Genomic DNA, 14525 nt, shown 5'->3' with positions numbered 1-14525 from the left:
TAAATAAATGATTTGTAGTTGAAATCAGATTTTTCTAAAGGTGATGGAATTCATACAGCTCAGTTCTGTTGTGCTAATGGAATCAGTGTGACAGTGATGCAGATTATTCTTATCAGACCTCCCTGCTCTCATCAGCTGTTTTATTGGCCTAAACTTAGAAACAGCGGCGCTGACCAATGGGACGCTGTAGTATGAGAGTCAATAACCTGCTACACAAAACCTCACTGTGTGCCAAAAATAGAACAGACCCAAACACACAAAGTCAAGTGATGCCTGAATGACACATTTCCTGAATGACCACCCACATGTGGGCTTATCTATTAGTGGGATACAGTTCATTCATGGCATCCATCCTCCCTGACGGTCCCGCAGCTGGAGCGGTCCTCACGCTGAGCATCGTAGGAGAGACCGGCCTCACTTTCAAAAGGATGTTCGGGACGTTTTGTTGTTCAGGACAGTTTTAAAATCTATGGACGGTGTGGAGGTTGGTCAAAGTTGGGAGAGTCTTGTGAGTGTAGAACAGATGTAGCGTCACAGGTGGCAACAAGTGCAGGACTTATCAGGTGCAGCGTAAGTTTGATTGCGACACATCGAGGAGACAGATTAGAGCAGCGTCAGGTTAAAACTAATCAAGGTTTGAAAGGCGTGTTCTTATCTACGCTATGGAAGTGATGTGAAGGCTGCACATCACCCCCCCCCCCCACTCTACCAGGGGGCAGCACTTAAAGCTGAAGCCCAGGTGAGCTCAAGACACACAGAGGATGGACTCATCACACAGACAGCAGGTGAGACGTGGTGGACTAGGAAATAGATCTAAAACCACTGTACTTTTCTTATAGCAATACTATTACGTTGCTGCAGAGAGAAAGTTGGTAAATTAAACATGAATTTAATAATATTAAAATACATATTTATAAAGATACTTAGAATATAAAGATATTTTGTAATATGTAAATAACTGTCATTTTGAACTCGTATTAACATTGATTTAGCCCATAGTGTTACTTCTGGACCACGCTGCTGTGTGGATGGAATTTTACTGCAGCTGCATCATGTGACAATAAGCTCGATACGCTGGCATGTGAGGGAACGTGTGCGTGTGTGGGGGACACTTGTTACTGTACAGTAGAGACGAAATAAAGCCCATTGAGCTTTTCTAAACTTAATTTGACTGTATGAGGTGCTTCAACTACATGTTATTAACTGGCTTGATTTTAAATCAGCAGATTTACACACAATGTTGTAAATTCATTTATTCACAAAATAAAGTAAAATCTTTGTAAATCTCTAATCATATTCATTTTTTTCTTTTCAGTCCATGGCTGATCAGGACAAATTCAAGGATGACCACCATCAGAAACCTGCAAAAGAAAGCAAGCGCATTTATTCTTGCGTCCTTCAAGTTTACACACGTGTCTAAAAAGAACGGCGCATGAACTGAGGCTTTTATCTGTTGCAGAGGCCGACGCGAGTGCGGCACATTCCACTGTCACTTTGACTAAGGAGGAGCAGGAGGACTCAGACCCATGGGATCTGCCGGAACTGAGGGACACAGGGGTCCCGTGGTCAGGTGAGGGCCCGTAGCGTCCCCCTAAAACATTATTATGGCAGCGAGTTGTTGTTTCCTTGTGTTTGTAAAGGCACACGTGTTGTGATTAGATATAGTGAGTAATACTTACAGTATGTGTGATATAACGTGTCCCATACGCGGGTACACTACCACAGTCAGTAAACTTTGTTTCAGCCCCATAAAACAATAAAACATCAAAGGAGCAGTCGTTGGAAGAAACAGGTTGGATTTCAAGGAATACACAATAAAAGAACCATAAATCAAATTAGCTGTATGCTTATTAGGATGATAAAAAGCCAGAGCTAATTATGGAGATAGTAGCTGAAAAGTAGATGAGTCAAATGTGGAGGTGTGGCACAGTCAGCGTTCAGGCAAGTCAGCAGTGTGAGATTCCACAGCTGTTTACTATGAAAGCAGCTCATCTCAGCATTTCTGATGTCAGATGTCTGTGGGAGTAAGTTTAGTGCTCAGACCCCTGGGGCTAAAGCGCATGAAGCAGGATTAAACATCACGAATCAACTCCTGTAATGAGAGAATGCCAGGATTGTGGTCAAAGCTACGATGAACGTCCCCCCGTTCGTATATAATTAACGAGGAACGCTTGCTGTTTTTAATGTTAATGCTGATGTTTGGCCCTTCGTCTCAGCTCTGGACACCAGAGGGAAGCTGCTCCGAGTGCTGGCGTCCGTGGCCAAGTTGGTGGTGCTGCTGGGTCTCCTCTACCTGTTCATCTGCTCCCTGGACATCCTCAGCTCGGCCTTCCAGCTCGTTGGAGGTAGACGCGCCGCCATCCATTGCTCTAGCAGAGCTTTGTAGACATAAATATGCTCAGGCAGCGTGTTCGCCTCCATCGTCCAGGTAAAGCAGCGGGAGACATCTTCCAGGACAACTCGGTGCTGTCCAACCCGCTGGCCGGTCTGGTCATCGGAGTACTGGTCACGTTACTGGTCCAGAGCTCCTCCACTTCCTCCTCCATAGTTGTCAGCATGGTTTCCTCCGGGTGTGAGTACACGCAGACACACACACACACACACACACACACACACACACACACACACACACACACACACACACACACACGCACACTGCAGCGATGGAGTGGTGATGGCGAGCTCTGCTTGTGTGACCCTGCAGTGCTAACGGTGCAGGTGGCCGTTCCCATCATCATGGGCACCAACATCGGGACGTCCGTGACCAACACGCTGGTGGCGATGACACAGGCCGGTGAACGCAGCACCTTCCGCAGGTACAGACTTCGCGGACAGGCCGACCACGTCGCGACTTACGGAAATGTGCAAAGACAACGTTATCAGCGCCAGAGAACGAATCGTTTGTTGCCGTAGCAACAAGGTGAACGAGGTGAAGCTCCTCCTCTCGCTGTGAATCCAGGGCTTTCGCGGGCGCCACGGTCCACGACTTCTTCAACTGGCTGTCGGTGTTGGTGCTGCTGCCGCTGGAGGTGGCCAGCGGGTATCTGTACGTGGTCACCAAGCTCATCATCGACTCCTTCCACCTGGAGAGCGGCGAGGCCCCGGACCTGCTCAACGTGATCACCGACGTGCTCACCGAGTCCATCATAGAGGTAGACGCAGACGTGGGACTGGGAACGGGAACCGGTCTGTCCTTGAGCCCAGACAGACGGCGAACACAGTGTTACGAGAGTCCAGTTGATAAAGGAGTCACTGTAAATGTTATCTGAGCGGCTCGGCTTCCACAGTAGCTTTCTCCACTTCCAAATGGCTCACACATTGGAAAGAAACTAATAAGTGAGGTTTTAAAATGGTTAGAACTGCAACAATGCTGTCTATCTACATTACTGCAAGTCCTTTTACCGTTTACTCACTGTAGCTGGATGATTCGGTCATTAAAGGGATCGCCACCGGCGACCCGGAGGCTCGGAACAAGAGTCTCATTAAGAGATGGTGCCAAACCTTCACCAACACAGTAAGTCGCAGGCCAAATGTTAGAAAACACCAACATTAGGCTCTGGTGTTGTAAAACCTACGCCTCCGGCTTCCAGAGCCTGATGAACGTCACGGTTCCGGGTCCAGACAACTGCACCTCTCCGTCGCTCTGCTGGGTCGACGGCAACGACACCTTCACGCTGAAGAACGTTTCTGAAACATACTACATTAAGAAATGTAAGAGTAAAAAGAGGCGTCTGCTTTCATTCCAACATATGTAGCAACACACCATTAGTACCAGTTTGAGTCCTGAGTGAACGCAGATGCCGTGACTGCGTGTTTCCGGGTCCCGCGTGCTCAGGTACGCATCTCTTCGTGGACGTGAACCTGTCCGACCTGGCCGTGGGCCTGATCCTGCTGGCGCTGTCCCTGCTGGTGCTCTGCTCCTGCCTCATCCTGATCGTCAAGCTGCTCAACTCCATGCTGAAGGGCCAGGTGGCGGCGGTCATAAAGAAGATCCTCAACACCGGTGAGCTGCACTCACGCGCCGGTGCCGCGCATTCCATTGTGCGCGTGCGCGTCCGCGTCCGCTCACGTTTGTCCGTGTCTGTGCAGATTTCCCATTCCCCTTCGGCTGGGTCACGGGATACATCGCTATTTTAGTCGGCGCTGGGATGACCTTCATCGTGCAGAGCAGTTCGGTTTTCACCTCTGCCATCACTCCACTTGTTGGTATGTAATAATTTAATTAATTAATTAGTAATTAATTAAACAATTATTAATTGTTAGAATCAATTCTATTAAATATGATTCTCTGGTGTGTGTGTGTGTGTGTATGTGTGTGTGTGTGTGTGTGTGTGTGTGTGTGTGTGTGTGTGTGTGTGTGTGTGTGTGTGTGTGTGTGTGTGTGTGAACAGGTATTGGGGTCATCAGCATAGAGCGAGCATATCCACTGTCCTTAGGCTCCAACATTGGGACGACCACCACGGCCATCCTGGCAGCCATGGCTAGTCCCGGGGAAACGCTGGGTAACGCTCTGCAGGTCAGCGCTTCTCACGCACAAAATACTCCTATTTCATATTTGAGTTCATCTTAACGCCGCGTTTGCTTCCCCATTGCTCCAGATCGCCCTGGTGCACTTCCTGTTCAACATCTCCGGCATCATCCTGTGGTATCCCATCCCCTTCACCCGCCTCCCCATCCGTCTGGCCAAGGGTCTGGGCGACATCACGGCCTCCTACCGCTGGTTCGCGGGCGTCTACATCATCTGCTGCTTCTTCGTCCTGCCGCTCTTCATCTTCAGCCTGTCGCTGGCGGGCTGGCAGGTGCTGGCCGGCGTGGGCGTCCCGCTGCTCGTGCTGCTCATCGCCGTCATAGCGGTCAACGTGCTGCAGACGCGGCGGCCCGGGTGGCTGCCGGCGCCGCTGCGCTCCTGGGACTTCCTCCCCCGCTGGGCGCACTCGCTGGAGCCCTGGGACAGAGTGGTGGGCGTGTGCACCGCCAACTGCTGCTGCTGCTGCAAGTGCTGCCAGTTTGCTGCCGAGGACCAGGGGCGCGCGGCGGCGTACGACAACCCGGCGATGAGCGGCGACAAAGAGGCGGGGACGGACGTCGAGATTCTGAAAATGACCTCGCTGTGAGATTTTACGCGTGGATGAATGAAGATCAGTCATTGTGTGCACGAGAAGCTGCTCAGAAAAGGAAACTCCGCAGTAACTTATTCAAGGAAAGAGGAGGAGGTAAAATCCTAATAAACCAGTTGTATGTGATTTTAAGTGACTTGAAGGATCACAAACAGCTGGTTTATTACGCTGCCTAAGATACAGGGAGGACGCACCTGCTGCGTATTAATAGGAGCAAAGTGAACATATGAGGAAGGCAATAGGAACAGATTTGCAGCAGTGACTCCGCGGGGTCAGCACGTGCTGCAAGGTCACGCTTTGAGCCGTTACAGAGTTAAAATCACAACTGTACAGTTCAGGACAGTTTGTTTCCACGTTCTGTTTGTAGCAGATTTTGTTTTTAGGGAGAGCCTGTTTTGTACCGTGGATAGAGACGCATTAAGAGACGCATCGTTTTAAGGTGTAACAATAATTTTGTAATTTAAGAACGATAATTGTATTCAAGGAATATATGGTTCAAAATGACCTCGTGATTTTAATATTCAATGTTTTATTATCATACAAAGAATAAAAAGACTGATTCCCAATGGGAAGGCTTTTTTTCATTACATGGCTCAAACCTGTGCACTCCTGCTTTGGAGCAGCTCCAGACTCTTTATTACCGGAGAGATAGGAAACGGCTTCTCGCTCTCTTGTCGGCGTTATCTGAAGATGTTTTCGATAAACCCACGATTAGTTCAAGCAGCAGAGTTTATAGTCTAGAGTTCAGAATGTTCACAGCCTGAACCTGTCCTGCGTCCCAGCGGACAATAAAATGTAATAGCATCATTAGCATTATTAATGGTTAATCATTTTGTAATTGCTATCGCCGGCTGCGTGCTGGAAGCCTCCACTGCTGCGTCGACGGCTGCACCGCCGCTGTCAGTGAGCCAAGTGCAAAGACCACGAGACGGACCGTCAATAAGTCTGTATCGATGGCTCACAACTGGGCCGAAGTTCACAACGCCGCAACCACGAGGCTCTTTTCGCACGGACCGGCTGCTGCTCTGGTGGTTTCTCCTCTCGCGCTCGCGAATGAAAGTGCTCCACCGCTGTCTGATGTGACACGTGTTTATGCTGCATATCTATCTATTTCACTTTTATTAATTCAGGTGAAGAATGAAGTCCTGACTGCAGGATTGAAATATTTGAACCGACACTGACACCTAGTGGCCGATTTGAGAGCTGCACACCATTATTGACGGTGGTGCCGCTCCTAAAGCGAATGTAAAGATCATTTCATACAATAGTGAATGCAGCTGTCATCACTGTTTTTACATAACAACGAAAGATTACTATTATGAACACATGGCGACAGATTTGTGTTTGTTCTATCTCAGTATAAACACAGTTGCTGTGGCCAAATGCTGCCCACATGCAGCATGACTATATCTGGCCCACACACACAAAGTCGTCTGCTGTTTGAAGAGAACTGGGAACTTTTCTCCATTATTTGCGACTCCCATCCTACAACCTCACAGTTTCTGTCCGTGCGTTGCTCTCATATTGTGATTTCTGGCAGAAGCAACGTCCAGTTAGAAATATTTAAGTCACCGCAGCTTCTGTTTCCGGCTACATGTGATCATGTGCGACAGTGAATTATTTAGGCGCTGAAGTGACAGATCGTTCCCACAAGAGTGGGCAGAGGCTTCAGAGAGATCCCACCGTGGCCAGAATCACTTTTCCAAAGAGTCTGTCTGCTGAATGTTCCCAAAAAAACTAAAGTAATCGACTTATATTGAAAGGTATAATAAAAAACAACTCAAAAAACAATTTACAGGACAAAATAATTTATTATTGTCAAACCCAGAGGCAATTTGTGGTTTACAGTCATAACAGATAACTGATGTGCATTTTAAAAACAACACGATTCTACTTCTACCAAAACTACATTCTACTACTACATAACTCAAACTACTATTTCTAGACTAAAGAACAATAATAAAAAACACTAACACATTAACATACAATACGTTTGCACTTGTAGCACCATTCATTGTATTACACTGTTGACACAACCAAGCCTGGTGACGGAAAACGTCACCAGCTTGTGGTTCCATGTGCCTGGACGTGGCCCTTTCCAATCTGACCCCTAAAGCTGATCACTTGTGCAAGGATTTAAAAAGTTAAAACGCTCCACCTAGTGTGAGCACGAGGCCCAAGGCCTCATTGGTGATTGTCTGCTCCTAGTCTGGATTCAGGGTGTTGTTGTGTCGCTCGGTTACAGGAGGGACGAGTTCAGAGTCTGTAGCTTAGAAGGGAACGGGTCCGTAGTAGGCGGTGTAGGCGGCGACGATGCCGTCGGTGTCGGCCATGTCGTCACAGGCGGTGTTCAGCTCGCACACCTCTCTGAGGCTGCGTGGCCGAGGAGAAGACGTCACCTTACACAGACTTAACATGGACTAATGATGACTCATGTGATGTAAAGGACGTTACCTTTCCATCTGCAGGGGGGACAGGTCTCCTGCTGGGGTTGCTCTCCTGCTCCTCAGGAGGGCGGCGGCCAAGTCTCTCTTCACGACCACCTGAGAAGCTGACGAGACAAGCGTCGCAAGCTCACATTTTCAGAATATTCGGAAAGGAACTTGGGAAATAATAGGGAGAGTATCCCTGCGTACCTTCATCACTGGCTGACTCAGATGAAGAGGAGAATGAAGAGGACGAAGCCGCAGAGTCAGATGCCGAGGAGTCCGACTCGGAGGACGCGGACTCGGACGACTCGGAGGACTCGGAGGCTGAGGAGTCGGAGGCGGAGTTGGAGTCGGACTCGGAGGACGAGGCCGAGTCGGACTCGGAGGAGGAAGAGGAGGATGAGGAAGAGTCGGAGGAGTCGACGGCTGCGGGGTCGGCGGCTGCTGCGTCGTCGGTCACGTCGGCGGCCGGGTCCACGACTACTTCTGGTTCCACAGCTGATGAGGAGGACAGAGACGTTAGGCTTGGTTCAGCACAGGGTCATAACAGGGAATCGCAGCGGTTCTCACCTGCCATGGACCAGCACGCCGCCAGAAGAGCGCAGATGGAGAGGAGAGTCAGAGTCTTCATGATGCCTTGCAGCCGCTCGTCTGCTTGCTTTCTTGCTTTCTTGCTTTGCCTCGATGGAGCGCTCTGTTTCTGTCCCCAAAGTCAAGGTCAATATATACGCACGAGGCCAGACCCACGGGACGAAACGACTCCCTGATTGGACCAGGAATCGAATGTCAACGCTTCCGCTTCCACTTCTCGTGAAGCCGCCTCCAAACGCCCACACGGGCCCTGGCACCGAGTCCAAAACCCTGTTCACCTGCTCGCACGGCCGCAGACGTCCTGGCATTAAATGGAGCTGTTTTGTGGACGTCCTCCTTCAGATTCCTGTCCACGGAGGGTTCGGACCCTCCATTGGATAAAAAATGAATAACGCAACTGATGAAGACCCTTAGAAGCTGATTGGAGTCCGTCCAGTAGTACCTCTTTACGTTGAAGCACGCCAGTTCTGCCGTTGCTGTTGTGTTGCTATACTCCTTGCCCCAGATGTGATCTCCCACCCCCACAAACCCCAAACTATAGCCTGAACCGGCCACAGGCTACTAATCGAGTGACACGGAACAGCAGTGAGCCTCGTTACGCGACAGAACCTAATTAGAGCGTTGCTGAGTCTCACCAGAACCGCAGTCAGTCACTATTTACAGACGCATCTCGCTGCAGGTTCCAGCCAGATCTACGGCTAACCAGCAGCAGCAAGTGGCCCAATGGATGTATTTTAGCATATATACGGCCAAAAATAGGAACCCCCCGTGTGCTGGGCGCTCAGCATTATGGATGAGGTTTGGACGCTGCTGTTTGTTTGTGTGACACAATTTAAATGTGGCTTTAGCTGCGGGTTCCTGATAAAAATGGTATTTCGGAGTTCACAAAGTGGACGAACGCCATATTGCAGCTTAAATACCGTCCAGATAAGCAAACGTTTATGCGCCCATATCGCTCCACGCATTTAAAAATACGGACCCGGACGTCTTCATCGGTCACAAAGCGAGGAATGCGGGGCCGCTGCTGTTGTTGCTGCTGCTGCTGCTGCTGCTGCAGTGACCTCGGTGTCCGACCAGCTCCATAGTCTAGCGTTATTCCTGGTGTCGGGGATTTGTCTTGGACCGCGCGCCGTGTAATTTCGATGTCTGGTCCAGTGTCCGTTTTCGTGGACGCGTTTCAACGTGCGGGGAGGACAGCTGCAGAAAACAATGGCTACGGCGGAGGACGTGTTTTGGGCCCAGATGGTGATTGTTGTTGCAGTTTGTCACTGAGATCATTTGATGAGCGACGCTCACACATGACATCCACCTTTCGGCTTCTGGTGCTGTTACACAAACCTCTACACAATGCGAAGGTTTTTATGTTACAGGTTTAAATCCCAGAAAGAAACAAAGCGGACGCACCCCTTAATTAAGCAGATTCAATTTACCACACTTCATAATCCAGCCACGAACCTACAGAGCTCATGGATGATGTCGGATGTTTACCGTTCATCGTCCGTCTCTTTTGAAAAACAAACTCAGTGTGACAAACACGGCGGAAATGAGCGGTTGCCTTCAGCATTACCTCAGTGTGCGTGTGGAGGCTCACATTGGGCCGAAGCAGTAATTTGTGTCTGGCTTACCTTTCAGTGTTTTACCTTCAGTGTCTGAGTATGAAGTGTAGTGAGTCCTCCGTAGGACGGGTTTATTACGCGGGCGGTTCTGGGAGCTGTAGGCCCGTCGGCTGTAGTTATTGGCTACTCATTAGAGAGGAGTTTTTTTTTTCTTACATGTAGATTTATGATTTTTTTTCCGTAGGAGGCGAGTTGCTGCTCAGTTTAGACCGAGACGACCGTGAGATCCTCTGTGGATTTACGGTGTTTTTGGAGAAGAGAGCCGAGCCTGATGTGGGCGATCCGGTGGCGGAGTTGTGTCACCAAACGACGTCACGTGTCACGTCCGACGCTCAGTTTCTCACCGTCGACGCGCTCGTAAATTCACCAGCGACCGGTGGAGTCGGAGGACGCGGCCGTTTGAGTACGCGTAACCGTGAGACAAGCCGCAGGCGCGAGGAGGGGAGGTCGCGCCGTTCTTTGTGACCCTCTTGGCCTGCCATACCGATGAAGGGCGCCTCGGTCACAGCTCGCGCTGTCCGTCGACCGTTTTGACCCTCGCGCCTCCTTACGTAACACGGGCCTCGTCCGCGCTCCTGCGGCCGTAAACAAACTCAGATGGCGGCCGGCGCGCGACCGTATATTTCCATCTGGTCCCTGAGAAACGTCCACCTGCCAGGCTTCCCCGAGTCCGCCGGATGCATCCGCTTGGCAGTACGACACCACTAATTATACTGATCCCAGTCTGGGCCTTCAAATTCCCTCCTCGCTTGAGAGAATATTTTTGGGACGAGCCCAGACTTTTTCACTCTTGATGTCTGCAGCCCGTCTGTTGTTCTTCAAGGAGCCGTTACAGCCTCTTTTGCTGAGTCCGCTGTCCTCCACTCAAAAATTGCATTTGCACCGTTTGTCATTCTTATTGATGGTTTCGTGTTAGTTTATTCTACAAAAACAACGTTTCCCCTTGCGTTTAAGCGCTAAGTGGCTTCACGCGCTCCATCGGCGCGTTGAGTGAGCCCGGTGTCAGTCTCTCTGAGGTCGGCGTGTTGTGGTCGGGACAATAACATTAGCGGACAGAGTAACAAACAACTCTAGATCTCGGCGATTTGCGGCGGCTGACCTGTGGCTGCGTCTCCGGACCGCAGACGGGCTCGCGCTCGCGTAAACAGACGAAAAAACACAACACACACGAGTGGGGACACACGATAAACACTGGCGCACATGCAGCTGTCGCCTCTGCATACTTCTCTTTTTGCTGCGAGAAAAAAAAGCAATCCGTTTCAGGAGAAAGACAGCAGACAGACGCCTTTTTACAGTCGTTTTACTCGTAGAATTTTATTTTACAAACTTTTATTCCGTCACGCTGGACGCCAGCACTAAAGCTCTGTTTTGGTCTTCGCTCCAGCCTGCTCCACGTCCTGAAAAACACATTGAATGACAAAGCGTTATAGTGAAGCTCTAATTGTTAAATTCTACAGCATCATCCACTATGGTGTCAATCAGCTGTTCTCCATCTGAATTATAACTTGGCAAAAACTTAAAGAGTCCAGAGGATTCGGATCAGATCATCGATCATTGATCATTGAATCTGATTTTCCTCTCAGTCATTGCACCGTTGATGTTCTGGTGGATGTAAGGACCCCGTGTCACAAGCAGCTGGAGCTCAGTGTGAGGGTTTCCTGGCTTATATTTTTCAGCGATGAAGGGAAATGATTTCATTCTTGCTCATCGCCAGCCTGGCCCGTTTTCTCCTCTGGCAGGTTCCCAGGGCGACAGCTGGTGCCGAGCGCTCCTGTTTGACTCGTTCCTATAAATCACAGCCAGCTGTTACCGCGTAAACCACAACGGCCGCTCACCTCCAGTTCGCCCCGTAGGAAGGACTGGCAGAAGTCCCGCACCCGCCGGGCAGAGATGTCCCCGTCAGGAAGCAGCCACTTCTTGTCCCCGTCCCCGTCGTAGATGCCAACCCGTGGGAGGTCTTTAGACTTGAGGCCGAAGTAGCCGAGCGATTGCGAGTTGGACTTCAGTGCTCCATTAATTAACACAAACAGGAACTGGAAGCGTTAAGATTTTATGGCTTAATTTAGCTTATTATAAACGAGCTCCAGTAATTACAGATACAGCGACCTCTGCTTGACTTCATAAAGTCACTTTAATTTGTGGCAAAACATTAATAAATGGTTTTCGACAAATTAAATGTCGATCCTGTTCAAACCACACAAAATGTGATTCTGTGCTTTTAATACACTGTTAAAAAAAAAGATGGACAACGAGGAACAAGTTGTCCCATCACTGAATCTCTTCCATGAGTAATTAATCAGACTAAAAAACTCGGGTCCAGTGGTAAAAGTCACAGAGACAAAACACTGTTTAATCCTCTTTCTCTCTCTGTTTCCAGATCTACATTAAATTATAATGGCATAATAGCGAATGGGGGCTTTAAAAATGTAATTCAAATGTAATATATAGTAATTATGCGTTCGTACTGCATACATACTTACTGTACAGCATCCTCACCTTGCCTGTGAACTCAGGGGCCAGAGCTCCGAGCTGCTTCTTGAGCTCAGCGTAGTCTTTGCTCCCTCCGTTTGCGAAGAGCAGCAGGTGAGACTTCACCTGCGAGTGGAACAGGCCCACCGCCGTCTGAGGGAGAGAGGATGAGGAGGGAGTGGGCTGAGTGCTGCTGCTCTCCGCGCACACGGGGCCTTCGGGTCCTGACTCCTTGCCCGCCGTGGGACCTACCACTTGGTTGTACTCTGTGATGTAACGCAGCTCGTTGATGCTGATGAAGTTGACCAGACCGTCAGCGTCCAGCTTCCTGACGTCTTCTACGACCAGGTTCTCCCGATGGCCGTCTGCCTGGATGACATCATCATCATCATCATCATCATCATCATCATCATCGCCTCCGGGGGGGCCCCGGTGGTGTGCGTTACCTTTCTGAAGAGGGTGATGGTGCCTGCGGAGAGGCTGTAGTCGGCCCACACCTCCTTCTCAGAGCAGATGGCCACGGGGACCGAGGGCACGCGCTTTGCAGCCGCAACCAGCTCCTTGTAGCCCTGACTCTCCTCTCCCTGCAACACAAGGGAGAGGGAGACACACGGGGGCCACCGCTTAATAACCCATAATCCGCCAGATCTGCTCAGGGAAAATAACTCTTAATAAGATAAGACCCTGCGACTCTCGGCCCACTGATTTAAAAGCAGAGTCAAGTACACGCAAAGAGAAAGATAGAGATGCAAAATAATGCTGCTCAATGGGAGCATGAGAAGCGGAGAGAAGGTGAATCATGCCTATTTCGGACACAGTGTTGCATGAGGTCTGGCAATTCATTTTATCATCGTGCAGCCTGTAATATGTGTTCAATCCTAGTGACTCACGGCACCAGTATTTTGGCTTCTCTCTGCCTCCAGTCCAGCTATTTGTTATCCTCCTGCTCTGCTCTGCTCTTTGCGAACTTTCTCCCTGCCTCTGCACTTGTTTACCAGTAAGTCCATGGTGCCAATCCCACAAGTCTTCAGATATGTATGCACTTCCTGTCAAGTGGTCTGCCATCTTCCCCCGCACACGGACTCTGGCCAAAGGGCTCGCCTGTGTGGGACACTCAGCCTCCCTCTGTCCTCGGAGCATCCGAGCTGCCAAAGGTGTGGCTGCGGGAAATGTACGCTCCTACCGAGTCTATTTGTGCCAGAAGCATCACTAGGACGTCGGTACAAACACATGCTGTATTTTGGGAGCTCTCATTGTCTCACTCTCAGCTAATTTGCCTGATTGTGTCTGGTCGGCCTGCACGCACGTTAACGGAGGAACCCATAAACAGCTCGTGCAGCCTCGCTTAGAATCGGAGCCTATTCGAAGCCATTGTCGAGCCCGTCTCTTGGCCTGACCTCCAGGAATCCGATGACGACCACTTCTCCAGAGTCGACGAAGGCCTCGGCAGCGCTGGTGTCATTCAGCCTGGGGAGGTCGCGGTCTGGTGAAGGAAGACAGCAGACATGCGGTACGAGGGTTCCAGCCACTCTCAACAGGAGAGCACAGAGTCGAGCTAAGAGCCAGTGTAAACGTCTTTTATTATCAAACCTACACATCTCAGGTCTGTGAAAACCTGAGGTGATTCATTATAAATTGATTCACCTTTGGTTGTGGCGGCGGCTGGAGACAGCAGGAGGGCGAGAAGCAGCGTGACGAGCATGTTTCCACCGAGCGCAGAGGCAGGAAGACGAGGTGAAAACCCAGGACAGAGCAGGGGACTGTGGAGCCGCTGCCGAGTCCGGCACCTGTGGCCACAGCGCTCCTGGGAAGCGGGCAGGTGGTCCTGATAAGCCGAGGCGGTGGGACACTGGGGTACGTGTCGCACGGTGACAGTCCGAGGCGGTACGCGTTGGTCCAGTGCAGCTTCGCGCCCCGCGAAACAGCCACAGCTTTGCATGCGATTCACCATAGAGCGAACGTCTTGTCACTGTGTGTTACATAAATGTTCAGTGGGTGTGAGTCTCTGCTGGAACAGCAGCTCGGATAATAGTTGCGCCTCGCGTTGGAGAAGCAGCAACCATGAAGCGATTATCACAGGCCATCGTGATTTATGGCTCAACATAAATCAAACCAATGACATCATAAGAGCAACAAGAACAATGATAAAACAACTATTCTAATGTAAAACTAAAAAATCCCCGGTGTCGGGGGGAAGTACATAACATTTTCTTAGAAAACCGTTTTGAGGGTCAGGAGTCCACAAACAGCAGCTGCCACAGCCGCCACAGAAATGTGGTCCTGATCTTAAAACAAAACCAAAA

General features: G+C 50.0%; 3 protein-coding genes across 3 annotated transcripts; 1 reads left to right on the top strand and 2 right to left on the bottom strand.

Annotated features, from left to right (window-relative positions):
* Nucleotides 1–2: 2 nt before the first annotated feature.
* slc34a2a (solute carrier family 34 member 2a) lies at nt 3–5683 on the top strand. Its single transcript, XM_055508359.1, has 13 exons — nt 3–785; nt 1316–1373; nt 1460–1570; nt 2217–2345; nt 2429–2572; nt 2705–2816; nt 2960–3152; nt 3419–3514; nt 3591–3711; nt 3836–4003; nt 4090–4206; nt 4392–4516; nt 4599–5683. The coding sequence occupies exons 1-13, from the start codon at nt 762–764 to the stop codon at nt 5112–5114; spliced, it is 1914 nt and encodes a 637-aa protein (XP_055364334.1). The 5' UTR covers nt 3–761; the 3' UTR covers nt 5115–5683.
* Nucleotides 5684–6908: 1225 nt separating this feature from the next.
* Nucleotides 6909–8271, bottom strand: bglapl (bone gamma-carboxyglutamate (gla) protein, like). Its single transcript, XM_029146391.3, has 4 exons — nt 8117–8271; nt 7754–8044; nt 7572–7668; nt 6909–7490 (listed from the first exon to the last, which is right to left on the bottom strand). Exons 1-4 carry the CDS (start codon nt 8175–8177, stop codon nt 7388–7390), a joined length of 552 nt encoding a protein of 183 aa, XP_029002224.1. The 5' UTR covers nt 8178–8271; the 3' UTR covers nt 6909–7387.
* A 2746-nt stretch (nt 8272–11017) lies between these two features.
* LOC114853207 (endoplasmic reticulum resident protein 27) lies at nt 11018–14197 on the bottom strand. The gene is made up of 7 exons (XM_029146310.3): nt 13867–14197; nt 13620–13705; nt 12669–12806; nt 12475–12591; nt 12250–12375; nt 11589–11786; nt 11018–11150 (listed from the first exon to the last, which is right to left on the bottom strand). Exons 1-7 carry the CDS (start codon nt 14171–14173, stop codon nt 11109–11111), a joined length of 1014 nt encoding a protein of 337 aa, XP_029002143.2. The 5' UTR covers nt 14174–14197; the 3' UTR covers nt 11018–11108.
* Between the last annotated feature and the right edge of the window lie 328 nt (nt 14198–14525).

Source organism: Betta splendens, chromosome 1 (assembly GCF_900634795.4).
Source record: "Betta splendens chromosome 1, fBetSpl5.4, whole genome shotgun sequence".
Lineage (NCBI taxonomy): Eukaryota > Metazoa > Chordata > Actinopteri > Anabantiformes > Osphronemidae > Betta > Betta splendens.
This window is presented reverse-complemented; position numbering and strand designations above follow the sequence as displayed.